The following is a 27,100-nucleotide window of genomic DNA, read 5'->3' on the forward strand; positions in this document are numbered from 1 at the left end:
GATGCTTAATTCCCAAGTCCTGGAGAACAGTTTGTATTTTTGGGGTGGAGCCAGGAGGGCAGGAACAAGGGCTTTCTCCCGCGACCTTCTACTCTAAGGCTTGCTCCAGCCGCCCACAGACTTCCGGGTTCACTGGGCCGAACCAGGCATCTCAGTAGATTTCAGTCAGAGCGCCAACTACGGCAGGGAAAGCCAGGTGTGACCTTGCGGACACCGGCAACTGGAACCTCCAAGAGCAACTTCGTGCCTGGCGGGGAATTAGCGAGAGAAATATAGATCTCGGGCCCCTATGTGGGGCGAGGCACTTCCAGCTGGGACGCCCAACCGCGTCGTCTAGCTGCAGGCTCCTCTCGCCTGACAACTGGTTTCCCTCCAAACCCCTAGCACCTCCCACCTCCCGGCAACCTCCTACCTCCCGGCAACCTCCCACCTCCCGGCATCCTCCCCGCGGGCCGCCGCTCCGTGTGCCGTAGCGTTTCCTTAGCAACCGCGCCTCCCGCGGCCGCAGGAAGCGGTAAGGTCACGTGCGCCCTGCACGTCCGGGCTGGCGGCGTGACTTCCGGGTGTCAGGCTGCCCGGGCGCCGCGGCTGCTGAGGAGAGGTTGTGTGGCCAGGGTGGCCGCGGGCTCCGGGGCGGGCTGGCCTTATCCTGCCCCCGTGCGCGATGCATCCGCGGCGCCCGGACGGGTTCGATGGCTTGGGCTACCGGGGTGGGGCCCGAGACGAGCCGGGCTTTGGCGGAGCCTTTCCGGCGAGGTCCTTCAGCTCCGCGTCGGACCTGAGCCGCTGGGTGACCTCTCCCCCAGACATCCCGGGGAGCCGCAACCTGCACTGGGCCGAGGAGAGCCCGCCCCGCGGCGCGCCCGCCCCCTGCACGCCGCCCGAGGGCCCGGCGGAGGGGCCCTGTCCCGGCGGCTCGGGGCGCAGCGGTGGTGAGGGCCTGGGCGGCGGCGGTGAGGGCCTGGGGGCCTCGGGGGGCTGGAGGGGTGGTCCGCGCGGAGCGGCAGGGAGGGACCCTGGGCGCCGGAGGGGCGGGGGGAGTGATCGGCGGCCCGGGCCCCGCAGACCCCGGAGCCGCGCGGGGTCGCGTCCCCCGGACCCGCCGCGCCGCCCCTTGGCGCTCCTTTCGCCCTCTGCCCCCGGAGCAGGCCTCCGCCCTGTCCCTACTCGGGTGTTATCTGGAGAGGCTTGCCTTAGCCTTGGCGTGGCAGCGATCACGGAAGGTTTAGGCATGCTACCTCCCATGCCCTGAATCCACAAAGGAGACTGGTTTGCTGTTTATCGAGAGTCACGTGAGAAATAGCTGATTGACCGGCCGCTGTATCACCTTCATTCCATTAATCAGTGGTGGCTTTGTGCAAAGAACTTCCTCCGAGACCATAGGCGGTCTTGGGCTCAGAGCTTTCTCTACCACTCTTAAAAGCTGAGACTTTCTTAACCTCTGTGTTCTCTTGCTTTCCTCAACTTTAAGATGTATAGAAGAATAATTCAGGGTTTTGTAAAAAAAAAAAAAAAAAACCAACAAACATAATGAGGTGTCAGTAATGCCTGATAACAGTGTGGACCACACAGTAGGCTAAAAGTCAATCTTTCTTTTTTCCGTGTAATCATAGGAGTTGTGTTTGTGTTCTAGATCCCAAACTACTCCTTTATTTTCCCACCTCCTCCTTTCTTTTTTTTTACTTAAAAACTCCACTAAAGAATGAAAAACACTTAAGACATTTTCAAGATAAGAATTTGGAATCAAGACATAATTATTCTGTGCAATGTCAGAAGATCAGTTCAGTAGCTCAGTGGTGTCAGTCTGCGACCCCATGGACTACAGCACGCCAGGCCTCCTTGTCAGAAGATAGAGACGCTTTAATTGCAGCCCTGTGTAATCTAGATATTTTCAACATCGTCTGGATTCATAAAATGGAGATAATGGCTGCTGCATGTTCTCGTTCTCCTAAAAGTGTTAGAATAATTGATCATATCCTTAAATATTATGTACATTCTAGACATAAATTTTAGTCTCATTTATTTGACTAGGAAGTACAGTAACATTTATCTGGTTTGGGTTACGGGGAGGAACAGACTACTATCATCCAGTGAGGATAGATGGAGGATCAGTGACTTACTCAGTGTTATATATACAGTTAGATTTTCACTCTGTCTAGCGCTGTTTTTTCCCATAGGTCCCAGAAGAAGTACTGGAAAGTTATAAATTATTCAAAATGCATATGTGATTGCCTCACAGTTACCTTCTCAGGCAGTAAAGCTGACATTTTATCTTTTCATAATTTATGCGTTGATGGTTACAATGAGGAGATGTTAATATCCAGGGATTTGTTGGGGGTGTTTTTCAGCAGTTAAGAGGCTGGTGAAAAACGCTGCAAAGAGGATAGAAGCCTGGGAGACTTAGTTACTACTAGTAAGCCTTCCTGCCACCGTCCGGAGAACGTCAGTGGTGCTTTTTGTTAGTTTATTGGATGGCCTATACAGACACAGAGGGAAAGATGAAAGGGGGAAAGCATCTTCATTGGGCAAAAGGAGCCTCTGCCCTTGCACATTTTTCAAGGCAATGGTGGTTTCCCCAGAGACTGTTTGCATGGTCTTGTTCTGTCTCTCAGGGAACAGTGAGGGCATTACTTCATTAAAAAGAGCAGAGATGAGAGGGAGGGATTGGAGAAGAGGGGAGCGAAAAGCGAATGGGAGAAAAATCCCTTGTGAATATTATAGCTGAAATTTAATGTCTAGTCTCTCAGGGTTTGATATTTCATCTTTATGATTTTAAGTTTTTCAGTTAGGGAGAAAAAAATTTGTTTTCTCTTTTGAGACGGGTAGAAATTTTCCAGCTGTAAACCCTCCTGATCAGACTATAGCTGTGCCATGAGCAGCAGCACGTATGTGCACAGTAGTGTATCACAGAGACCTGATGCAGCTGCGTGTTCAGTCACTCAGTCATGTCCGGCTCTTTGCAGCCCATGGACTGTAGGGGGTCAGGTGGCCTCTGTCCCTGGGACTTTTCAGGCGAGACTATTGGAGTAGGTTGCCATATCCTTCTCCAGGAATTAAGCAGCTATTATCAAACTATTCTGGAGAAAAATGGCAACCCACTTCAGTATTGCCTGGGAAATCCCATGGACAGAGGAGCCTGGTGGGCTACAGTTCTTGGGGTCACAAAAGAGTTCGACAAGACTTAGCAACTAAATAACAACACATCAAAGTCTTTAAAACTTTGAGAGAGAGAAGAGAGCCTCTTTTTCCCATTTCAGCTACCCTAAGTGCTCTTTCAACTTAATCATATTCATGGGATGTTTTGCTTGCAACTGTTGGTGTAACACAGATACTTTCCACCAGTCTCAGTGAATGATTACAACACAGGAGGTATGGTTGATGAAAGTTATCAATCAGAGTCTTCACTAGAAAAAAAAAAAATTAGTCGGAAGTTGAAAACTAGTAGCCCTTGGCATCTACCTGCAAACGTGTTTGATTTGGTCTACATGGAATTTTAATCCTTTTTAAAATAGTTGCCAATATTTTAAAATTGGAAGATACTATATAAAAATGAGAATATCTGTTTAGAAAAATTACACCTTTGAAAGCCTGGACTCAGAGCTCCATGTGGCAACAGTGAATTGGAGCTGAAAAGCAGTTAGGGAGTCTACCCCTTGCAACTTGCCACAAACCCCAATGGAGCTCTTCACTCGTTCAAATGACCTTTCTGGCCCCTGTCAAAATTTGATTTGGGGACATGGAGTTTAAATGAATGTCATGTTAGTAAAAAAGATATTTTTTGTTCTTTTTTATGGTAAACCCAAATAATGGTTATGAGTAATCTTATTTCTTCTATTTTAGAGCAGTTGAATAGATTCGCTGGATTTGGTATTGGACTTGCAAGGTAATGTTTTATCTAAAGATTTTTAATTCAAGTTTTATTTAAAGTTTTTTTCTTTAATTTATAATGTTAGATAATTAGTGTTACTTCCTTTAGATTGATTTTTGGAGAAGTAGTTAAATATTAAAAAGTTTCTGTGCAGAAAAAAATATTTAAAACCTATAATTTCCCCCCATAAGGATAGTGAAAATTTGTTCAATTTTATAAACACAAAATAATTTAAAGGAATATTGTAAGAACTTTATATTGTGTGTGTCTGTCCAAAAAATAAAATGTAATCTTATCTCCCCCTCCAAAAACAAGTAATTTTGCATTGAACTTTTTTCCTCAACATCAGAATTATGACAAGATATTTAGCAGCATAGCATCTGTAGAATCAACATTTCCATATGTTGTAAAATATTGTGTAAATATAATTTTTGAGATGCCTTTAGTGTTTATTTTGTGACATTTGATTCAACTAGTGTTGATGTGATAAAGAATTGATGTTAGAGAGGAAGAAAGAGCATAGCATCTAGGTTTCACCTAATATGTTCATTAAAACCCCTATAACTAAAGTGCAAAGTACATCCACACCAAAATTTATAGGATAGATGGCTCCTCTGATAAGAACTTTGTTCACAGCACATCCTCTGAAAGAAAGGGGAAGGGGCATTTAAATTGTCTAGGAAGTAAGTTTTCCCTATCAGGCCTACAAGTGCATCGATAATTTCATCTTTATACTGTACATATTAATATTATATGTTGTTTCTTTGCTTCAGTTCAGTCGCTCAGTCGTATCCAGCTCTTTGCGACCCCATGAATCATAGCACGCCAGGCCTCCCTGTCCATTACCAACTCCCAGAGTTCACTCAGACTCACGTCCATCGAGTCAGTGATGCCATCCAGCCATCTCATCCTCTGTCGTCCCCTTCTCCCCCTGCCCCCAATCCCTTCCAGCATCAGAGTCTTTTTCAATGAGTCAACTCTTCGCGTGAGGTGGCCACTTACTGGAGTTTCAGCTTTAGTATCATTCCTTCCAAAGAAATCCCAGGGCTGATCTCCTTCAGAATGGACTGGTTGGATCTCCTTGCAGTCCAAGGGACTCTCAAGAGTCTTCTCCAACACCACAGTTCAAAAATCTGACTTTAGTTTTTTTTTCATATTGAATCTTGTTGGTACAGTGATTTGTAAACACATCTAAACATTTGAAAACTCTATTTTTTTACTTTTAAGAATAATGTATCACTTAAGTAATACATGATTCTTTAAGAATAAATTACATGTGTTGTACATATGAATTGTCCTTTTATAGTCTTTTTACAGAGAATGTACTGGCCCATCCCTGCATCGTTCTGCGCCGCCAGTGTCAGGTAAGTATACTTTTTGTGGTTTTCTAAACAGTGACCCTAACCCTGATTTGACATATAGGCCTCAGATAAATGGCTGAGACCATGTAACTATTATTCCATGTGATGTATACCAAAATGTATAATACATCAGTTCTCAAACTTTTTGGTATTTGAAAGCTAAATCTTAAAATTTATTGACATCCCCAAAGAACGATTGTTTATATAGATTCAGTTCAGTCGCTTAGTCGTGTCCAACTCTTGTGACCCCATAGACTGCAGCACACCAGGCCTCCCTGTCCATCACCAACTCCTGGGAACTTGCTTAAACCCATGTCCATTGAGTCGGTGATGCCATCCAACCATCTCATCCTCTGTCGTCCCCTTCTCCTCTTGCCCTCAATCTTTCCCAGCATCAGGGTCTTTTCCAATGAGTTGGTTCTTCACATCAGGTGGCCAAAGTATTGGAGCTTCAGCTTCAGCATCAGTCCTTCCAATGAACACCCAGGACTGATCTCCTTCAGGATGGACTGGTTGGATCTCCTTGCAGTCCAAGGGACTCTCAAGAGTCTTCTCCAACACCACAGTTCAAAAGCATCAGTGTTTCAGCACTCAGCTTTCTTCACAGTCCAACTCTCACATTTATGAATTATATCTACCAATATTTGCCATTTCAGAACCCCAAACTGGGAAAATTTATATATATATATATGTTTAATTCATTAAAATAACAATAAATTGATGAGGTATTAGCATAAATAACATTTTATGAAAAATCACTATAACTTTTTTGAAAATATCTTTAATGCCTGGCATAATAGAAGGCAGCCAGATTGTCACATCTGTTTCTACAATCTGTTGCAACACCTGGTTTTTGAAAGAAACAAGAAAGCCTAGCCTTATATACATATGTATTTAAAAATGGGAGTTTTATATCTTTTTAGATAATTGGCAGATAAAGTTATTTGCAATGTGAATCTGAAACCACACAGATCAAATTTTTTTATACTCTTTTACATTAAAACCTATTGATCTGTCCTTCACGTTGAATGGGTTTCTTTTTACCCATGTGTGATTCTGTTACATCATGCATTGATTAATTGAAAAATAGTGATTTACTGATTATATAGATCTTCTAAATGTTATGACATTTGCTTTTACTGTATTAAAATACCACCATCATTACAATCACTATAAATCTCACCAGAAAAGTGTTTGAGTTTTGGTAGGTTCATGATAGTGGATGTAGGGTTTCCAGATTTCTAATTTTTGCTCATAGGCTCAAATTTATCATTGGCAACTAATATTCTTATTTTCTAATCAATGAGCCACTTTGTTCAGTTTTAAAAACATGTTTGTCCCAAGTAACTATATTCTTGTTAGTTTTTCCAGAAAAAAAATGGTATTCATGGAAAAAAGTGGCTATTTTCAGACTCACTGCTCCATCAGAAAAGTTCTTTTTCTTATGACAGCATATTCATTATGCAATAACAAAATATTAAATTAGAAAGATGATGTGTACTCAGGAGTCAAGATTCTATAAAATTAGTATATCTTACTGCTCTACCAAGGGCATCTTTTGGGGAAAGTGGCTTTGCCTCTTCACATGTGAGTCAGATGAAGAATATGATATGTACAAAAATACGTTTTGGTGCCATTGCCTTCAGTTATGCCAGAGTTAGCAGTTTTACCCACTATTGCTTTTGCACTATTATTGAAAATGTCAACACAGTAACAAAGGAAATGATGCCTTAGTATCAAGAAAATAATTTTGAACACGTCTGTCCCCTGAAAGGATCATGAGGCTTTTGAGGGCTAGTGGGCCACACTGGCGAAAGCACCTATAGTATAACAGCATCTTTGAAAATTGAGTTAGAAAAGATAAACTGGTTTTTTTTTTTTTTTTAAAGTTTTTTATGCTTAGCACCAAAACGTAAGGATGTAGAGAGAGTTCAATATTTAAATAGTACGAACAGTGTATGTGCCCTAGAAGAGTGGATTTTAGCCACATTTTTTACATTGTGACAATACTGCATCGTGATCCAGTGTATACATATGTGAGTGATGTTTAAAAATGTTTATAAAGTAATACTTGCAGGGTGTATGATGCATTCTGGCACTTTTTTATTATGTTACTTAATAAATATTATTTCTGATCCCCTATACTGATTTCATGATTTCCCAATTGTTTATAGCTTGTTACTGCTTGCCATGGAAGACAGAAATCTGTCCCCAGAGTTCTTCATGGTTCCTATGTGTTAAATGGCATGAGCATTTTGCCACAGTAAATTTCATGCTGATGTTTAAGGAAACATAAATATCAAACAACAAAGCCTTCTTTATTATATATTTTATTGCAGGCAGAGTCTTTACCAACTGAGCTATGAGGGAAGCCCAGATATATTATACACTGGTCTTTCAGGGTTGTGTGTGTATAACCACATGTTCTTTACTTTTAAGTTATTTAAAGCATTTTTTAAAGTAATTTTGCTTCTGTATAATTCATGCTGACTTTACAATTGAACTTTTGTTTATGCTATGACTCCACTGTGTATCTTTCATGCTCTTATTTCTTGGCAAAACAATAATAGAAAATAATCATAAATCTCTTTTTCACAGGTTAACTACCATGCTCGGCACTATCATCTCACCCCGTTTACAGTCATCAATATTATGTACAGCTTCAACAAAACCCAGGTGAGAAATAATCTGTCCATTCTATTAAAGTTATTTATAATGTACCATTTGGCCTTAGTAACAGTTAAACCAACAATAATTCCTTTTAATTTAGTTACTGAAGATATTATAACTCTTATGCTAAAACAAACTTAACTGGGTAATGATATGTTTTGATACCACTGAATAATCAGTAACTTCACACCTTTGCCAAAATTAATTAAATATTAAGGGTATTTAATCCATATTAGAGATAATTAATTTGGAGTGTTTATCTTGGCCTAAATTTAGGTCACCCAACAAATATTAAAGAAAGGAGGTAATTTACTTGTCATTCTCGACTAAAATGTTCTTAGAATAATGTCTTACTGGAAAATAGCAGAAAACATTTAATGTCAAGTTTTGTTAAGAACTTTTGTGTTTCCTTTTTAGGCATTAGCAGAAATAATAAATTTTGTTCATTTTAGGGACCAAGGGCCCTTTGGAAAGGAATGGGAAGTACATTTATCGTGCAGGGAATCACACTTGGAGCAGAGGGAATAATCAGTGAATTCACACCTTTACCAAGGTACCTTTTTGGCATTTTTCATTATTAGCTTCATAGTAAAAATATGAAAAAATGATAGTTGCTAAAAATACCTTGAATTTGAAAACTTGCCTAAAGTAGCTAAGAGAAGAAACAGAATAAATAATTGTCTTATGGAATTGGTATGTGATAAAGAAAACCCTTCCTGGTCTAGTATCTGTTGAGATACGTCTTTCAGCTCCTACTGCTACGTATTCAGTTCAGTTCAATCGCTTAGTCGTGTCTGGCTCTTTGCAACCCCATGGACCGTAGCCCACCAGGCTCCTCTGTCTGTGGGATTTCCCAGACAAGGATACTAGAGTGGTTTGCCATTTCCTTCTCCAGTGGCTCTTCCCGACCCAGGATGGAACCCGGGTCTCCTGCACTGCAGGTAGATTCTTTACCAACTGAGCTACGAGGGAAGCCCACATCATGATTCATGCTATAATTAAACAAACCCCTTTCGGAGTCCACAGGACACTTTGCATGGATTATCGGCAAAAATTATTTTTAAAACCTGAAGTCTGAGCTAGATCTGGAATTATGAGTAGGAGATAACTTGGCAGAGTAGGAGAGTCGAGGTGACAGCGTCCACAATTTTATGGAAACTGGAAGGTCTGAGTGGTAAGAATGTCTTGTGCTTAGAATATTGGGCGTGTGTGGAGTAGCATAAGACAAAAAGCTGAGGTGCTAGACTGAAGCGTGGTTCTGCCTGTAAGTGACTTAGGTTTTATTGTCTGTGGAGTTGGAAATCTAATGTGGGGGATTGTTTGCTTTTTTTTAATATACAGGTTATTCTATCAAGGATATATTCAAGTGGCAATGTTTAGAAAAAAGGACTGATGCAGACAGAGACCTATGGAAAACTGTTAGGGTAATATAGGCCAGATTGAGAAGGGTCTCAACTGGAATAGAACAGAAGCTGGACAGACATTTCTGAAGTATAATTGATAATATTGGGAATGGGGTTGTAGGAGAGTGATTTAGCAGCAGTGACAGATTTCTCGATTGGAACTGAGTTGGAGAATTCATAAAGAAGAGTAAGCTGGAGTGGGAAAGATAAGGAAGGCAACTCTCAATAAATGAAGTCTGAGACATCCAGGGGGCATGCCTAGAAGAGGCTGGAGCTGTGGCTCAGAGTCCATGGAAAATTTGAACCTGGAGGCGTGGCTTTGAATGTTCAGCTGAAGCTTGAGGATGGGTGAATTTCCCTAAGGAGAAAGTGTAGATTAAATGACAGAGTGAACCAAGGACAGAATCCTGGGCTCTGTGTGGGGATGGGTGGGTGGGTGGATGTGTAGAAAGAGAGGCTAACGGAACAAATTGGCAGTAACAGTAAGCTAGAGGACAGTGGTGGCCTGGAAGCCAAGAGGGGAATCAGAACCGTGGATTCTTCCAGAGGGAGGCGGTAGCAGTAAGCTAGAGGACAGTGGTGGCCTGGAAGCCAAGAGGGGAATCAGAACCGTGGATTCTTCCAGAGGGAGGCGGTAGCAGTAAGCTAGAGGACAGTGGTGGCCTGGAAGCCAAGAGGGGAATCAGAACCGTGGATTCTTCCAGAGGGAGGCGGTAGCAGTAAGCTAGAGGACAGTGGTGGCCTGGAAGCCAAGAGGGGAATCAGAACCGTGGATTCTTCCAGAGGGAGGCGGTAGCAGTAAGCTAGAGGACAGTGGTGGCCTGGAAGCCAAGAGGGGAATCAGAACCGTGGATTCTTCCAGAGGGAGGTGGTAGGAAGGTTCAGAATGTTTGCTTATGGATCTCTCTTCTCTCTGAAACAGGATGAGGTGAAAGAATGATGAGCATGGGGGTCAGAGTAAAAGAGTGTAAGACTAGTGACAGATGTTTGGGACAGTCACAGCTCTGAGTGACAGAAGGGGAACTTTGCAAGGAATCTATGGAAATAACGTTAGGAGATAATGTTGGCGATCCCATAAGTTTGTTTGGGTGCTGTTTAGCAGTACTCTGATTTTCTCTATCAACAGTAAACCCCAGGAGTGGAGTTAAAGACCAAATGGTTTGTTAATCCAGAAGTGGCCCTTGGCAGGGTTAATTTTTTGGATTGACAAGGAAGTGAGGGAGTTGAAGGTGCAGCCACTAGCATCTCAGACTTGAGATTCAGTCTTCATAGGGAAGGAAATAAAGACAGAAGAGACTGATATCAGGCTGTTTGCCACTGTGAGTGCTTTCAAAGGACCACATAACCTTGAAGTTCCTTTAACATAGCTTTGCTAACTGTTGCAAAGAAAAACGTTTCATCAGCTAAAAGTTGCTCCTCTCATACTTTAAAAAAATGTGAATTTCTAACCTTCAATAATTTTACCCCATTGCTTTTTATATCACACGTAAGGTCAAAATGTAGTACTTGTCATCAAACGTCCTTGACCTTCTCCTACAAACACAAAATTCAATTCGTCATTATTCATTCATTAGTGGGATTATTTTATTTTAACATGTGTTCCTTACACTAGGTCCCAACCTTTAGGGTCACAAATTCCTTCTGTTTCTTCCCCTTACTGTATACCTGATTTTGAGCACATAGTAGGGATTCAGGAAATATGAGCTAAATAAAAATTTAACAAAATTCAGTGATTTCTGTATTATAAAGTATAAAGAATTCTGTATTTGCAGTCAGAATACTGTTGGTCCTGGCTGTACTGCTTTTGGGCTTCCCCAGTGGCTCATTGGCGAAGAATCTGCCTGCATTGCAGGAGCCACAGGAAACATGGGTTTGATCTGTGGGGCGGGAGATTCCCTGGAGAAGGGAATGGCTATCCACTCCAGAATTCTTTCCTGGAGAATCCCACGGACAGAGGAGCCTGGTGGGCTACAGTCCATAGGGTTGCAAAGAGTCACACACGCCTGAATCAGGAGACTTGGCACGCACATGCACGCACGCATACTACTTTTTAGTTCTGGAACCTTCGGGACGTAACAGCATTTCTCTAAAGCAGAGATGAAGTAGTAACTTTAACTTCAGGTTAAGGGAAGGGAAAAGAAAAATGGGAATGAGGAGACAGAATTTTGTTATCTCACTTTCTTATTCTCTAGGCATGCAGACACATCAGTTGTGTGGGTATATATTTTCTCCTGGTCATTTTGAATCTTATTAAAGAAGACACAAAAGGTTATCTTTGAGATATTCTACTTGGGTTAAGTTTTGTTGGTAAATCTCACTCATCACTTCATCTATTTATTTAGCTCATATTTCCTGAGTCCCTACTGTGTGCTGAATCCTCACTAAAATCAGGTATATATACAGTGAGGAGAAGAGACAAAATGTACCTTTGACCAGGATGCTTGGGATCTAGTGTACGTAAAATAATCCCCCTAATGAATGAATAATGACAAGTTGAGATTGTTCTCTAAAGGAAAAGAATACGGTTCCATGAGCATGTTAGAGGGTTAGGAACAGTGTCACTAATAAAGTGACACTTAAGTTGAGATCCGAATGGCAGTCAGGAGACACGGACTAATTTGTGCAGAGTGTGGCGGGGGGAACGTGAAGAATTCGTGTGACTGAGGGAATGTGTGTTAGTCGCTCAGTCCTGTCCGACTCTTTGTGACCCATGGACTGTTCCCTGCCAGGCTCCTCTGGCCATGGGATTCTCCAGGCAAGAATACTGTAGCTGGTCGCCATGCCCTTCTCCAGGAGATCTTCCTGACCCAGGGATTGAATGCAAATCTCCTGCATTGCAGGCAGATTCTTTACCACCTGAGCCAGCTGGGCAGCCCTGGTAATTGAGGGAAACGCTCATAGAGTTTGAACTCAGAGCAGGATGGAGAGCAAGAGCCGGTCTGCGCTTGACCTTGTAGACCACGTTAAGAATATTGGAGTTTTAAGTAGGCGTCAGTGACATAATCGATGTATGTTTTAAAGGGTCATTGTAAGTGGAGATGAAAAGATCGCAGGAGGACCAAAATAGATACAAGGATCCGCGTTCATAAGCTATCACCACCTAGGAAAGAAATACGGCAATTAGGACCAGGATGGTATCTTTGAGATGGGTGTAAATGGATGGCTTTGAGATATATTTAGGTAAAATTGATTGAACTTGGTGATGGATTAAAGGTTGGTCAGTGATAGACAAGGAGGTGTCAGGGTGACTTCTAGGATTTGGGGTTATGTAACTGGATGTCAGGCTTCTCTGGTGGCTCAGTGGTAAAGAATCCGCCTGCCAATGCTGGAGATGTGGGTTTGATCCCTGGGTCAGAAAGATGCCCTGGAGAATGAAAAGCTACCAACTCCAGTCTTCTTACCTGGGAAATCCCATGGACAGAGGAGCCTGGTGGGCGACAGTCCATGGGTTGCAAAAGAGTTGGACACAACTTAGTGACTGAACAATAACAATTAGATGTCAAATAAAGCCATTCTTAGAGTATAAACCTTTTTTCTGTTTTTTTTAATTCTGACTGCTTTGGACATGGTTGACTTTTCTTGGGGGAAAACAAAGTCATAGCAGACGAAGCATCAAAGCGGTAAGAAGTAGTAAGCCAAAGCATCTCACAGAAGTCAGCATTTGAGGACGGGCTCTAGGGTCTTCGAGACTGAGATCTTGAATTGCATGGTGATCACTAGGTGAGACAGTACGGATTCACCAATATTTAGTCTTTTTATACTGATGATGGTCACATCTGAGAGAAAGAATAAATCTGTAATGCTTATTAAGTTACCAAACTTAGAGTTTCTCAGTATTTATTACTTCTAAAAAAAAATGACTATAACGCTGGGTCATCATCTGTGATCTTTGTCTACTGCCCAGATCCGTGCCAGTCCTTCCCCAAACCTTCCCGGAGGCAGAGTCAGTCAGACTTCGTGTAGCTCTGCCCTGAAGTGACCTTTCCTTTTCTGTGGCATTTCTCAGATCACTAACATACGGAGCACCCCTCCCAGGGCTACCTGGGTAGTTCAGTCTCTCACAGAATCCATTTGGCCGAACTCCACCTTAGTTTGACTCATCTCACATGTGTAGTTGTACATTTTACTGTTTTCTCCTCCTGTTGTCTGTTTCTCCTCATGACTCCTCTGAATTCACTGACTTTGAACACATTCCATTTTAAGTACAATGAAATCTTTCTCCAGTTCAGTAGATTTCCTTTCGGATTAACAGTTCTCAACTTAGGGAACACTGAAAGAGTCTAAGAAAGAAAAATCATAAGTTTGATTTTGGACAAGTTCATTCTGACACAGACAAGTCTAAACTGAAGACAACAGATTTGGGAGGTTCTGAAGCGTCCTGTGGGATGAGGTTGCCTGGGGAAGGAGTATAACATATAAAGGAAGAAAAGAAGAGGGCTTCCGCCTTGAGGAACTCCAGCGTAAGTCACTGAGTTAAGAAAAATGCCCCTGCACAGGAGTCAAAAGTAGAGACCAGAAGAGAGGAGAAAAGCCAGAAGAGTCTGGGGTAGTGGAATGCGGGGGAAGGGAGGGCTTGCGGAAGCAGCGGGGAACACAAGGGCATGATGGCTGCTGAGAGGTCAGATAAGGCACAGCCTCGAAAATGCCCGTTTGATTTAGTGATGTGGATGGAGGCCATGGAGACCTTGGCTTGGCAGGAACTGTTTTTGTCAAATAATAGGGCAAAAGCCAGTTTGGAATGGGTTCAGTGATGAGTGGGAAGTTAGGGCATGGAAACAGCAAGTTTAGACAGTCAGCTGAGAAGAGGAGAGAAAAGGAGCTGGAAGATGAGGGGCTTGAATTAGATGGTTTTTTTTTAAAGAGGGTAGCTCTTTGATCATGGGAAAGTAAGAAGCAATTGAAAGTGAAGGCTGGGGGCTTCCCTGGTGGCTCAGTGGTAAAGAATCTGCTGCCAGTGAGGGAGACTCAGGTTCGATCCCTAGCCTGGAAAGAAGATCCCACATGCCGTGGAGCAGCTGAGCCTGTGCGACACAACTGCTGAGCTGGTGTTCTAGAGCTGGCGAGCCGTGACTGCCGAGCCGGTGTTCTAGAGCCAGCGAGCCGCAACTGCTGAGCCCGTGTTCTAGAGCCACTGAACCACAACTGCTGAGCTGGTGTTCTGGAGCCGACGAACCACAACTGCCTAACCAGTGTTCTAGAGTCAGCAAGCCGGTGTTCTAGAGCTGGCGAGCCAGTGTTCTAGAGCCGGCGAGCCAGTGTTCTAGAGCCGGCGAGCCGCAACTGCTGAGCCCACGTGCCCTAGAGCCTGTGCTCTACTGCGAGGAAAGTTGCTGCAATCAGAAGCATGTCCGCCACAACCAGAGAAAAACCAGTGCAGCAGCCAAGACCCGGCACAGCCATTAAATAAGTAATAAATTATTTAAAAAAAAGTAAAGGCTGCACAAATACAGCGTTATTTCAAAATTCTGTTGCTTTTGTATATTGATTGTGCATGGGAGTGTGTGTATATCAAATAGAAAGCCTGATAAAAAGCAAGTCACTTCTCTTTAATTTTGTTGCTCATTTGAAGGGCAGTGTTGCGTGTGAAGATAGTGAATTAAAAATAGCTACATATTCTGGTACTTGGTGATGAAATATAAAAAGGTTTAGTCAGAAGTAGAGTTTTACACTACCCTCTTTCGTGAAGCATTTAAATGTGCTAGTTTAAATTTCTAGAGCTGTGGCAGTAAGTTTTACACATTTTATAAAGGAATACCAGCTACCAGGAACAGTGTCTCAATCATTTTTTTAATACTTGATTTTAAATTTCTCTTCGCTCTTTTTACCTTAATCCTAATGATCTGAAGAACTGGCAGCAGTAATTAATATTCAGTGAGTCTGAGCAAACTCCAGGAGATGGTGAAGGACAGGGAAGCCTGGCCTGCCGCACTCCATGGGTCACAGAGTCAGACAAGACTTAGTGACTGGACAACAATTAGTGCTCAAAGCAAAGGTGTCCCAGTCCTTACAGAAAGGCAGGCTACAGACCCACGTATCCATGTTAACGAAATGCTCAAAATGAACATCATAACAACCTGTGGTAACCCTGTTTGAGGCCGTATAAGAGAATAGAGGGCTTCCCAGGTGCCGTTAGAGGTAACGAATCCACCTGCCAGTGCAAGAGACATAGGAGATGTGGGTTTGATTCCTGGATCGGGAAGATCCCCTGGAGGAGGGCATGGCAACCCCCTCCAGCATTCTTGTCTGGAGAATCCCATGGACAGGAGCGTGGTGGGGTGCAGCCCACAATGTCACAAAGCGTCGGACGCGACTGAAGCAAGTTGGCACAGACGCGAGAGTAATGGATTTACAAACCTTTTAGCATATTTTGCTTTATAATCATAAAGTTACTGTCAGTTAGATAAGTAGCCTAGTCTTTTTTACAATTTTTGTTGTAATCATTAAACGTCATTCCAGCTATTTTTCTACAATTACTCAGAGCTAGTATAGTATTCTGGTAATAATTTCATCAGAATATGACTCAGAACATTCTCTAAGGTCTTATAAATCAGAGAGGGTTGTTTTGTTTTCCCAAAGTGTCTCTGCAGACCTTTCAGTTTCTAGAAAAATGTAGAAATATTCATGTATCACACATGCCGTAAGTGTACTGACTTGGTTTTTAGAGCACTTATATTATTAGTGGTTTCCTTGACCTTTCCTCTGTCTCCTTATGTCATATTCACCCGTCTCAAGCAGAGAATGTTTCTCACGGGCTCCTGCTCTGGCTCTGGTGTGGTGTGTGCCTGTGGCACCGCCGAGCTGCTGCAGCCAGTCTCCACTCAGTTCTGCGTTTCCCTTTTCTGTCGCTCCACCTCCCTCCCTCCCCGCTCTCCCATCCTCTCTGTCTGCCTTTTCATTTTTCTCTGCCTCCTTTTTTGATTTCCCCTTTATTCTCCATATTTGCTCGTTTTTGACTTTTGATGTAACTTTCTCCCTTTTTGTTTTTCATTCAGCTTGCCGCTCTTCTCTTCGGGTTTCCAAAAGTCACCCAAATCGCAGGAAGCACACAGTCCTAGACCTTGGTCCCAGACCTGGCATTCTGTCCTTCTCCTTGGAACATATCCCTGTGATCCTTTTAACCTTTCTCTCATAAGTAAAAGGCAGTATTTTATTATAGGTGTTACAAGGCAGTAAGATATACAAGGCAATATCTGTTTATCTCAGAGGAGTCCTTCTTGTATCAAGTGAGATGAGAGGCAGATAGTATAGACTCAAGTCATATGACCAGGGTTTAGACCCAGTTCTGCCACTAACTAGTTGCTTGGCTTTGGGTAAGTTATGAACTATCTCTGAGCCTGTTTCCTCATGTATGAAATGAGGGTTATAGGTTCATTGTGAGGGTTAGAAATAATTTATGTGAAGCACTTTGCACAATGTCTGGCATATAGCAGGAGCTTAAAAAGATAATAGAATAGAATAAAAAAAAATCACAAAAGTAATGCCATCTTAATAAGTGAGGCACTTGGGTGCTACACAGATGCGTGTGTCGTCCAGCGCTACAGTTAACCAAGCTTTGCTTCCTTTACTCTCTCTTCTGGTCTGCCCTTCCCTTCCCCATCCGTTGTTTTCCTGTCTGCCATTTTTTTTTATTTTTTTTTTGTGGCCACACTGCATGGCTTCTGGAATCTTAGTTCCCAAACCAGGCACTGAACCCAGGCCCTCGGTAGTGAAAGCACGGAGTCCTAACCTGGGCTACCAGGGAGCTCCCCCGTGTCCATTTCTATCATCAGTTATAACGCTTCCTCCTTTCTCAGCGCAGACAGAAAGACTGCCTGAGTTTTTCCTCTTTTCAACCCACTGTGATTGTTTGACAGGTCCCAGAAAGAAAATTGTTCACCATTAGAATATATTTCTCCTACAGATTAAAAAAAAAAATTAAAAATTGATTACCTTTTTGAAACTTGGGCTAATTCAGGATGTTTTAAATAGCATGGCTTTTGTTTTATTTATTTTTTAGGGAGATTTCACATAAATGGAATCCTAAACAAATAGGAGAACACCTTCTATTAAAATCGTAAGTATCAAAAGCAGCATTTGTATTGAAATTTAATCAGTTTTTATAGTGTTAGAACTTAAAAAAACTTATTAAATAAAAGTTAAGGAAAATAAGAGCAAAAGAAATATTTGTGGGACTAAAACTTAGTAAGAAAATTAACAAAGTTTAGGAATAAAATCCTGAAATATATGTTATCTTTCAAATCTTTCTCATGTAGAAGGCTGAAATCACAACTTAATTTTTCTTTGTGTTCTTAGGAAGTTAGCAAGGATTGTCAACTTGTTAAATGTGAATTGCCAGGAAAATTATTATTCTTATAATTATTATCATTATTTTATTGGTAAGCAGACATACAAATTCATTTGTATGGTGATGAGCAAACTCAAAACCTTAGTGTCATTAAACTGTAGTCCTAAAGGCACTTGGTGACATTGCAACACTGACCGTTTTCATAGATTAGAACTTTACTCTTCACTGTTTAATTTTTCTTGAAGATTGTGAATTGGAAACCCCCCAGCTTGCTGGCTCCCTCTGTGGGACATTCCAGCACATTATTACTTAGTGATGTTCCATTCACCTTGAAAACCACTACTTGCCAGGACCTGGCCCATGGGGTTAGGTAAGTCCCACCTTGACATTATTTTAAGTGACTATATTTTGCAGGCTTGCAAAGTTGTATGTCTCAACAGTGGCAATAGGAAGCAACTTTGCAAAGCTGTACAATATTGTTTTTTTAATAATAAAAGGGGACTTCACTCACCATGGAAGACTGGCTTAGCTCTGCTGGGTGGGAAATCTGGGAATGAATAATGATAATAGATAGGACCATAGCAGAACAGTAGCCTTGTTCAGATGTCACTAAAAAGGCAAGCAATGGAGTGGATCCCTCATCCTAAATTTGAAGTATCCAATTCGTAGGTCACGTAGTGAATCATAAACAAGACCACGTTTTACTCCAAAATAAGTTATTTTCTTTGCAGGTTCCCCCTGTGTTATTTTAATACACAGTTTTTCATCTCTAATTGTTGAGTAAAGCATCTTATGTTATAGGTCTCCGAAGTATCTTTAGGCTATAGGTATTAATAGTTGAAAACCTTGAAATTGTTATTCAAGCTTGAATGTAGATTATGTTGATACATTAAAGTAGATATTAAAAAAATGAGTGTAAATTTCTTGTTTCAGTGTACTGATGTTTGTTTTAATTTCTACAGCCTAACTTATATAGTGGCAATGCCTTTTTATTCAGCAAGTCTAATTGAAACAGTACAGGTGAGCTATTTTTCATTGTCATTTTTTCATTAAAAATATCTTTTGGAATATTCAGTATATTGTGTATGTCTAATAGTGTAATAAAAATTTAAGACAATATCCTTCTAAAAAAGCTTTTTCACCAATACATACATATATCAGAGATTATATACTGGGTACATTGCCAGTGTGTCAGTTTTCTTTGCAAATTTACTTTACACCTCTAGTGTTAATTCTTTTTATCCCTTACGACAGGCAGCTGTACTCTCCATTCAGATGTCTCAGAACCCAGCCTATGACTGGCTCTGAATAGAAAAAAATCTATAGGGTCCCGCCCAACTTTTTAAGACGCTTATGTATAACTCAAATGGTTATGGCTTATCAGATAATAAATGACTGCTTGAACGTGAAGCAGTGAGGAGAGTAGTTCCCATAGCTAGCTGACTAGGCAGCATTGCGTTTGATGCTAGGACTGCAGAAGCTGCCCCGATCACTGCTCACATCTGACGTTGTTTCATGTCGCTCACCGCGCGGTGGCGCTGCAGGTGCACTGAGCTCAGAGCCCTTCTCACGCGCCGTTGCTCCACTTAAAACTGAGCGGGCCTCCTTGACCCTCCGCACCGTCCACTGTCTGCGTCCCGCCGCCGCCCCCACCCGCGCCGTCTGCTGTCTCCGGTGGCAGGTGCTCTAGCGTATTTCTGTCTTTGGCGGTATGAGTTTTCTCTCTATAAAAGCCTCAATGGATCAGCGTTACCTCTTCAAATTACTCTTTTTCCACTCAGGTGCTTTTCTGGCCACATCGTTGATTCTATATGTATTTTGTAGAATTATTATTTGACATTAATGTCTTGCTACCCAGGTATTTCCTCTCCCCTTGCACTTGACAGTGTGAAAATGATATAACCTTTGTATGGGGCTGCAGTTTAAAGAGTTATCACTGTAAGATGACATCATTTCAAAGATAAGGAAAACAACAGCAGGAAGATAACGAAGGAAAAACAAGCAGGGCGATATGTTGGGGAAAACAAGTGTTAGCTTCAGACAGCCCCGTGTCAAATCATTTCTCTGCTTAAATTAGGTGTGTGACTTAGAGCTGATGCCTTAGCCCTTCTAAGTCTTATTTTTCTCATCCATAAAATTGGAACCATATTTTATGAACTGAATTATAAAGATTAAATGAATTATTTGTGTAGAGTTCCTAGCTCACTAGCTGTTCATTCTGATTTTTCTAACCCAGTATCTCCGATGTCTTTCCTGCCTGGGCTCGCTCCTGCCTGATCTCCTGGCTCGCTCTCCTCCTCCTCAGATCTCTACTCTCTCGAGTGCCCTCCCTGCTTTCAGTGCCATCTTGACCGCGTCTTCTCTGTGCTCCAGGGCGCAGGCCGTGGCCCTCACTGCTCTGTATCACAGTCACTGTCCAGGGGAGCTCATGTACCCCAGTGACTCCTTTCAACTCTCCCATCTCCACGAGTTTAAAAATTAGGGAAGTCTTGCTTTTTGTATTTCTTTCATCCTTCATAACTAATCAGTCATCCTGTCTTCAGTTCTGACTTCAGGGAGTATCTGAGATGGTCTTCTCCTTCCCACCGATAGGCCCCCATTCCCAGCCCTTCATGTCACATAGCTGGTTTCTTCCTAGTTCATGGGCAGGGTGTGGGTTTGCTCGTCTGGGGAGCTCAGATCTCTTTGAGAACAGTCTTTGCCTTGAAAATCACACATTTATGCATAGATCTCCTAAAGAACACTTCCTGAAGCTCTTAAATATCAACTTCCTAGTGATTTGTTGTCTTTTACTAAGACCCCTTGTTCTATTTCCTGGATTTAAAGGCCATTCTACATACTCATGCAAGGTTAGTGTTCTTACGTTGCAATGCTCATATCCTTTTGCTGAGTAAGGATCCATGTTGACTTATATTCTCTGAGATGAATTTCAGACTTCTCAGCAGAGTAAACAAGATAAATAAAAGGATACTTCATGGTACTAAGTGCCAAAGAGAATAAAAATAAAACAAGGAAATTAAGAGGTGTAATGGGTACAGAGAAGTGATTACTATTTTTTTAAGATCCGGAAAGTTCTCACTCAGAAGCAAAAGCCCTTTGAGTAAAGGTGTGAACATAAGAACTACACGGGTATTTGGGAGCAGAGCGTTGTAAGCAGAGACCCTGCGAGAGGCTGGCATCCAGCGTGTGTTGCAAAGCAAAGAGGAGGCCAGTACGGCTGACGCTGACTCAGGACGGAGAACAGGAGGAGCTGAGGTCTGAGATGGAAAAGGGCGAGCGCGCACACAGGGCGCCAAAGATCACTGTGATGGTTCATCTTTGCTCTGGGGGGTACAGGAAGTCGGTGGTGGGCTTGAGCAGGAGGATGACATGATCTGACTTAGGTCCTGAATAGGATCTCTTTGGCTGCTGTATTACAATAGGCTGGAGTGGGAAGGGAAACAGGCAGGGAAATGACCGAGGCTAGGTGGGCTCATCTTAGTCTCATGGTTTAGCTTTACTGAAAACTCGCACATTTATGTGTCCGGCTCCGACCTTTTCCTTTTAGTCTAGACTGTAAAGTGCACTTGGAGCTCACAGCCTAGACTCTGCATTTCTGAACTCTGGATCCCCCGACCGTTGCTGGCTGGCAGTGCGGCCCAGCTCCACAAGAGGACTGCTGTCCCTCCAGCGCCTCTGACCGGCAGCTCTGAGCTCATCCTTGACTTCTCTTTCCCATGACCCACTTCCCGTCCACCAGGCATTCCTGCTCGCTGTAATTTGGTGATAAAAGCCCAGTTGAAGCATTTTATTTCCTTTGCTGTGTGCTATTCCAACCCACCGTCACATCTTTAACTGGTGTCTCAGCCTCTGCTCCCATGCTCCTCTGCAGGACAGCCTCTGCAGCACAAATTACATCTCACCATCTTATGCTTCAGACCAGCTGGTCATTTCCCATCTGACTAAGGACCAGAGTCTGCATGGTGGCATGCTGTGGCCCAAGAACACCACTTGAGCTTCACTTTTCTCTCTTCTCTTCAGCCTCTGCTGTGGCCAAATGGGCCTCTGTGTTGTTCTTGTTGTTGTTTAGTCGCTAAGTGTCCAACTCTTCTGCAGCCCCGTGGACTGTAGCCCACCAGGCTCCTCTGTCCATGGGATTCTCCAGGCAAGGATACTAGAGTGGGCTGCCATTCCCTTCTCCAGGGGATCTTTCTGATGCAAGGACCAAACCCTTGTCTCCTGCGTTGGCAGGTGGGTTCTTTACCACTGAGCTACCAGGAAAGTCCTTTTCTGCCTGTCTGCTCCTCTGTAACCAGTGTCACAACTTCTTACACACATCTCATACTTACAAAAAGTAGAGACATTGAGGATGATAGTGACTTAACATCTCCTGAGGCTTTCTGTGCACCAGCCTTCTTGCATTTAATGCTCCCAGCAGCTCTGTGCATAAGGGTAGGTCAGCCTAATCCCACTTTTGTAGAATAGTAAGCTCTTAGAAGTAAAGTCACGGGTGCCCATGATCACAGAACCAGCAGGTCCATACTGGAGCCAGGGGTAAAGCCATGCTTTCAATCAAGCCCTGTGCCTCCTCGTGTAGGGTAGTTGCTGCTTTTCAGGATGAGTCCTGGGGAGCTTCTTGAGGCTGGGACACCTGGTGTGTCCCCCGCCACGTCTCTTCCCCAACTGGAATAGCTCCCAGCTTCGCTGCTGTTCTGTGAAATTTTATTTGAAAAAAAATCTAATACCTAGATAACATTTTACATTTGGAACCCTTGATGTTTCTCCCCTTTAGTCAGAACATTAACTTGAAAGGGATTTAAAGGGACCTAAAAAGAATCGTCCTTTGTGGCGGAAGAAGCAGATGATGACTTTTACTCTTTTCCTCCTTTTCATCTCAGAGTGAGATAATCCGAGACGGCGCGGGGATTCTGGAGTGTGTGAAGGAGGGGATTGGCAGAGCGATCGGCCTGGGCGTGCCTCACAGCAAGCGCCTGCTGCCGCTCCTGTCCTTGGTCTTCCCCACGGTGCTGCACGGGGTTCTCCATTACGTCATCAGCTCGGTCGTCCAGAAGGTCGTCCTGCTCATCCTGAAGAGAAAGGCTTATGACGGCCACCTCGCCGAGGGCGCCAGCCCGGTGCAGAGCATGCTGGATGCCTACTTTCCGGAGCTCATCGCCAACTTCGCGGCCAGCCTCTGCTCTGACGTCACGCTCTACCCGCTGGAGACGGTTCTGCACCGCCTGCATGTGCAGGGAACACGCACGATCATCGACAACACAGACCTGGGCTATGAGGTGCTTCCGATTAACACGCAGTACGAGGGCGTGAGAGACTGCGTCAACACCATACGGCAGGAGGAGGGCGCGCTCGGCTTCTACAAAGGGTTCGGAGCAGTGGTCGTACAGTACACGCTGCACGCGGCTGTGTTGCAGATCACCAAAATTATTTACTCCACGCTTCTTCAGAACAGTGCTTGAGAGTCAGAGTCCTGGTTAGTCTGAAAGACATCCTCTGGATACTTTGTTATGAAGTTATGAAGGACAGAAGTGAAAAACGGGGGTTCAGAACGGATAAGAGCTGAAACTGGCAGGAACAGCCCATGATGATTATATTGACTCTCCACTTTTTAAAAAAGGCATAGATACATGTTTTGGATTCAGAGTATTCCAAATTTGAAAACTCAGTAAAAACACTCGTATGAATTAAATTCTAGCTAGTGTAGCACTAATGTCAAACTAAAAAGAATCTTGGGAAGAAGCAAGTATTTGTCAACAAACTGAAAACCAAATTTCACAGAGCTAAATTTATTTCATCTGACTTTAATATTTATTACACGTTTATTTCACCTTCTGGACTGATATTGGTATGTCATTCTTACAGCGTATAGTAGCAGGAGGTCATAGTTTAAGCAAATTATGTTGTCAGTAATAAAGACAAGAAGGATTAGATTTGGCAGTCTGTAAACAGAAGCTGAGAGTTTTAAATCGCACTGTCCCTGTAGAACTTCAGTGGCCATACATATATTATCATGAAGCCATTTGTATGCATGCACATAACTTGGAATTTCCTTCATCCCTACATGTTTTCCACTCTTAGATCAGCTTACTGTATAAAATGAAGTTAGGCACTTTCTGCTTGAATATCAGAACAAAGCACTAGAAGCCAAGGTACCCAGAAGATTAAAGGCAGACGGCATACTTGTCCATATCAAACCCACCACTTCAGTGCCAGCAACTTATAAACTTGTCATACGTTTATAAAGTTTGATTTGCTTACCTAGTTTTATGAATCATCAGACTGTTTTTAGAGCCACTGTTATTAACAGACAGAAAATAATGATGACGACAATTCCTATTTCCACATTTACAAAGTGTGTACTAAAGGGAATGTCACTTGCCTTTCATTTCTGAATGACCTGTCTTAGAGAAGTCAGGTTAAAATTTACCTGGGAATTTGTGCCTCATGCCTTTCATAGAGTCACCATTAAATAATGGCTTTAATTTTTATTTGCTTCTAGTTTTTGTCCGTAGTTGTGTTCTCCAAACTAGAGATACGTAAAGGGAAAGGCGGGTTTATCACCCTTTATTGAGACTTGTTTGGATGGATACTGATGAAAAATAGAAACTTTAAAGGAAATTTGTCCTTGCTTTTTATGGGTGAAGAAAAGAATTTCAACAAATAATAAGCAAAAATGTTGGTAATCAGTTTAACAAAAAAAATTCTGTCTGTTCCTAAATTGAATTTGGTGGGTGAGGCTCTTTGTGTAGTAAAATAATATGTATTTGATTGATCCATTTAGCAAGCTGGAGTATGGTTACTGCACTGATGTTGTCCAACCTAGAATGCATACAAACTGAGATCTGTTTTACTTACTGAATGTCAGTGAAATGGTTACTTTTTGTGATTAATAATGTTGAAACCAAAAGATGATATCCAAAAGTATCAAATAGTATATATGTGGCAACTCTATCAACTGTCATGTGAATGTGTTTTTGGGTTTTTTTTTTTTTTTTGATGACTAGAGCACACAGGTTTTCCATTTTCCTGTTCCACCGAGAGGGGGAAAATAAAATTAAGCATAGGTGATACACTTTCAGATAATGATTTGTCTAATTTGCAGCATATAAATTGTTTTCCTTGCTGTTGAATTACTAAGTAAATTTTTAGATGTTTATAATATGTCCAACTTCCTAAAAACCTTTCATTTTTATTATAATCAAAGAAGATGGTTTCAGGAAAGAGTAAACTTCTGAAAATTACAGGTTTTAGAAAATTTATAGAACAGAATCTGAATGGAATCAAGTATCTACTAGTGAAAATCTAGGAACCTTTATCTAGCTAAGAACTAGATATTTCAAGATTATTTTATGATGTTATGAAGATTCAGTTATATAGTCTGTCTGTGGAATCATTATAAGACTGAAAGGCTGAACCATGCACAAGTAGGTTGGTCTTATTTTCTCTTTGGAGAAAGAGTTGTACTCAATATTAAATTAATATTAAAACTTAATATTAAAACTAAAGTTGAAATGTGGCAAGTAAAATAGTAATTTTTTATTACCATTCCAAATTAGTTGAAATATAAAAAGAAATCTTTAAAATTGAAGCACTTAAATGTTGGCCAAATATGTTTAACTGAATTTAGAAAGGAATAAGCAAAATAAACATTAGACATGTTCTTTCCTTTTTAAAAATTGCTTTGTTTCTTTAGATGCCGAAGTCAAATACCCATAGGCTATAGTTCTTAATATGATAATACCTTAGGACAACATTTTTAATTCAGTGTGATTAATAGTATCATGAATAATATTCTATTAAAAACATTTCACAGTCCCAGTGGTCCCCTTACATAAGCTAGGTTTTGCCGTGGAGCTGAAGCGTGACATGCTTGCCTTACATTGTTGGGTTTCTTAAGTCATATAGTCTGAAAGCCATGGAATTAAAAACTGAAACATCTGGTTAATATTACTTAACTGTGTTAAGTGAGTTTATGAACCGGTTTACTAAATCTGTTTCTAAATCTCTTTCCTTTGAGGGACTCTTTATGGTTTCTTGCAAAATAATCTCTAGGTGTAAATAATGTAAGTCTTTAAACTCCAGCACTAGATGTTATGAGTCAAAACAAACTAATTCCAAAATGACTGGACTGTGGGGTTTAATAGTGTTTTCAGAAATAAAACTGAGAGGCAAGAGGTCTTACTCGTTTTTGCAAGGTATGCTTGCCTGTTCACAGCTGGCTTTTCAGCACTGGGCTTGTTAAAGCCGCACAAAACCTTCACTTAACTGACTGGGCACAGACACTTCAGTCTCTCCGTGTATTCATGCATCTGCTCAGCAAACAACGCACACTGCTTGGATACTTGTTTTTTCAGCTGACATTGTGGACAACGTTTGCCCTTTAGTTTGCTTCCCAGATCTTACGGGGAAAAAATGAACAATCTGCCAGCTCTTGAAAAGATAGGTTTGAATTCGTTATTTTCAATAATATATATGGAAATAAAATCCCGTTGGTAACAACTCACATTGCACTAGAATTTAAGTGATACTTAACTTTGGCATTTCTGGTTTCTCTTCTCTTTCAAGTAGTTGTACATTTCTCTCCTTTTCTCTCTCTCTCATATAAACTGGATATATAATGTCTTTCTTTTGAATGACTGAGTATCATTGATATGCTTCCAAGTTGTATAATTGAGTAACAAAAACTTGTGATTTGACAATGAATCTTATGCAGTATACCTCAGCTAGAAGAGGTATTTGGTCTGTGTGTTTTTTGTTTTTTAAAGTTGTTTTTGTCTCACTGGTATTTTAAATGTTTTCAGCAAATTGTGTAATATGAAATGGTTAAATAAAACGTTGAAATAAAATACTAATTTTCTCTTACTCATGCTAGAAAACTACTAAGTCTGGTGGTGAGGAAGTTCAGAATATGTCCCCCCAAAATATGTGATGCTGGCATATTATTTTGAATTAAAGGTACTTGAGGATAGCTAGTGCAAAAGGATACTCAGAGCCTTCCTTGTTCCGCTGAAAGCCAGTTGCTCGTGTGAAAGTCATCCCGCCTGCGCCAGCAGAGGGCACTTAAGGCTGAGGAAGCTGTATGAATAAACCTGTCACCCCTTCACCACTCACCACCCCTACACAAACGCCTCCGCCTGCCAGTTATTCATAACTTGTTTCGTCTAAACATTTTTAAAGCTTTTAGCTCTGGTTCCCTCCTTTAAGGCTCATTGTATGGGGCTCCTGCATGTATGAAAACTTTTCTCCTGTTAATCTGTCTCGTGTCAGTTGAGCTATGAGACCAGCCAAAGAGCCAGAAGGGAAGGTTGTCCCACACCTACAGTCAGCAGAAGAAGTTACACTTCTGTAGGTACAAATGAAGATCAAGAAAAGTATCTGTAAAGTTAAACATTTTTGCCCATTATTTAACAAATTATTCCAATGTCTGTGATGTGTGCAAAACAAATATACTTCTTACATAAAATTGCCTATGTATGGTCGTTGGTTCTTACAGAGACCCATATTTGATCCTTAGAGC

The 27,100-nt window shown here is 41.9% G+C and overlaps 1 protein-coding gene across 2 annotated transcripts; it reads left to right on the forward strand.

Annotated features, from left to right (window-relative positions):
* Nucleotides 1-543: 543 nt before the first annotated feature.
* On the forward strand, nt 544-26,429 carry SLC25A46 (solute carrier family 25 member 46). 2 transcript variants are annotated; one of them, XM_070373208.1, is made up of 8 exons: nt 544-953; nt 3,841-3,883; nt 5,175-5,232; nt 7,828-7,905; nt 8,352-8,452; nt 17,299-17,355; nt 18,549-18,606; nt 22,464-26,429. In XM_070373208.1, the coding sequence occupies exons 1-8, from the start codon at nt 665-667 to the stop codon at nt 23,040-23,042; spliced, it is 1,263 nt and encodes a 420-aa protein (XP_070229309.1). In that variant the 5' UTR covers nt 544-664; the 3' UTR covers nt 23,043-26,429. The 2 variants fall into 2 exon arrangements, with proteins under 2 accessions (XP_070229309.1, XP_070229310.1); XM_070373209.1 differs by having other exon boundaries at nt 544-932.
* The last annotated feature ends 671 nt before the right edge of the window (nt 26,430-27,100 follow it).

This window comes from Bos mutus, chromosome 7 (genome assembly GCF_027580195.1).
Source record: "Bos mutus isolate GX-2022 chromosome 7, NWIPB_WYAK_1.1, whole genome shotgun sequence".
In the NCBI taxonomy this organism is placed as follows: domain Eukaryota; kingdom Metazoa; phylum Chordata; class Mammalia; order Artiodactyla; family Bovidae; genus Bos; species Bos mutus.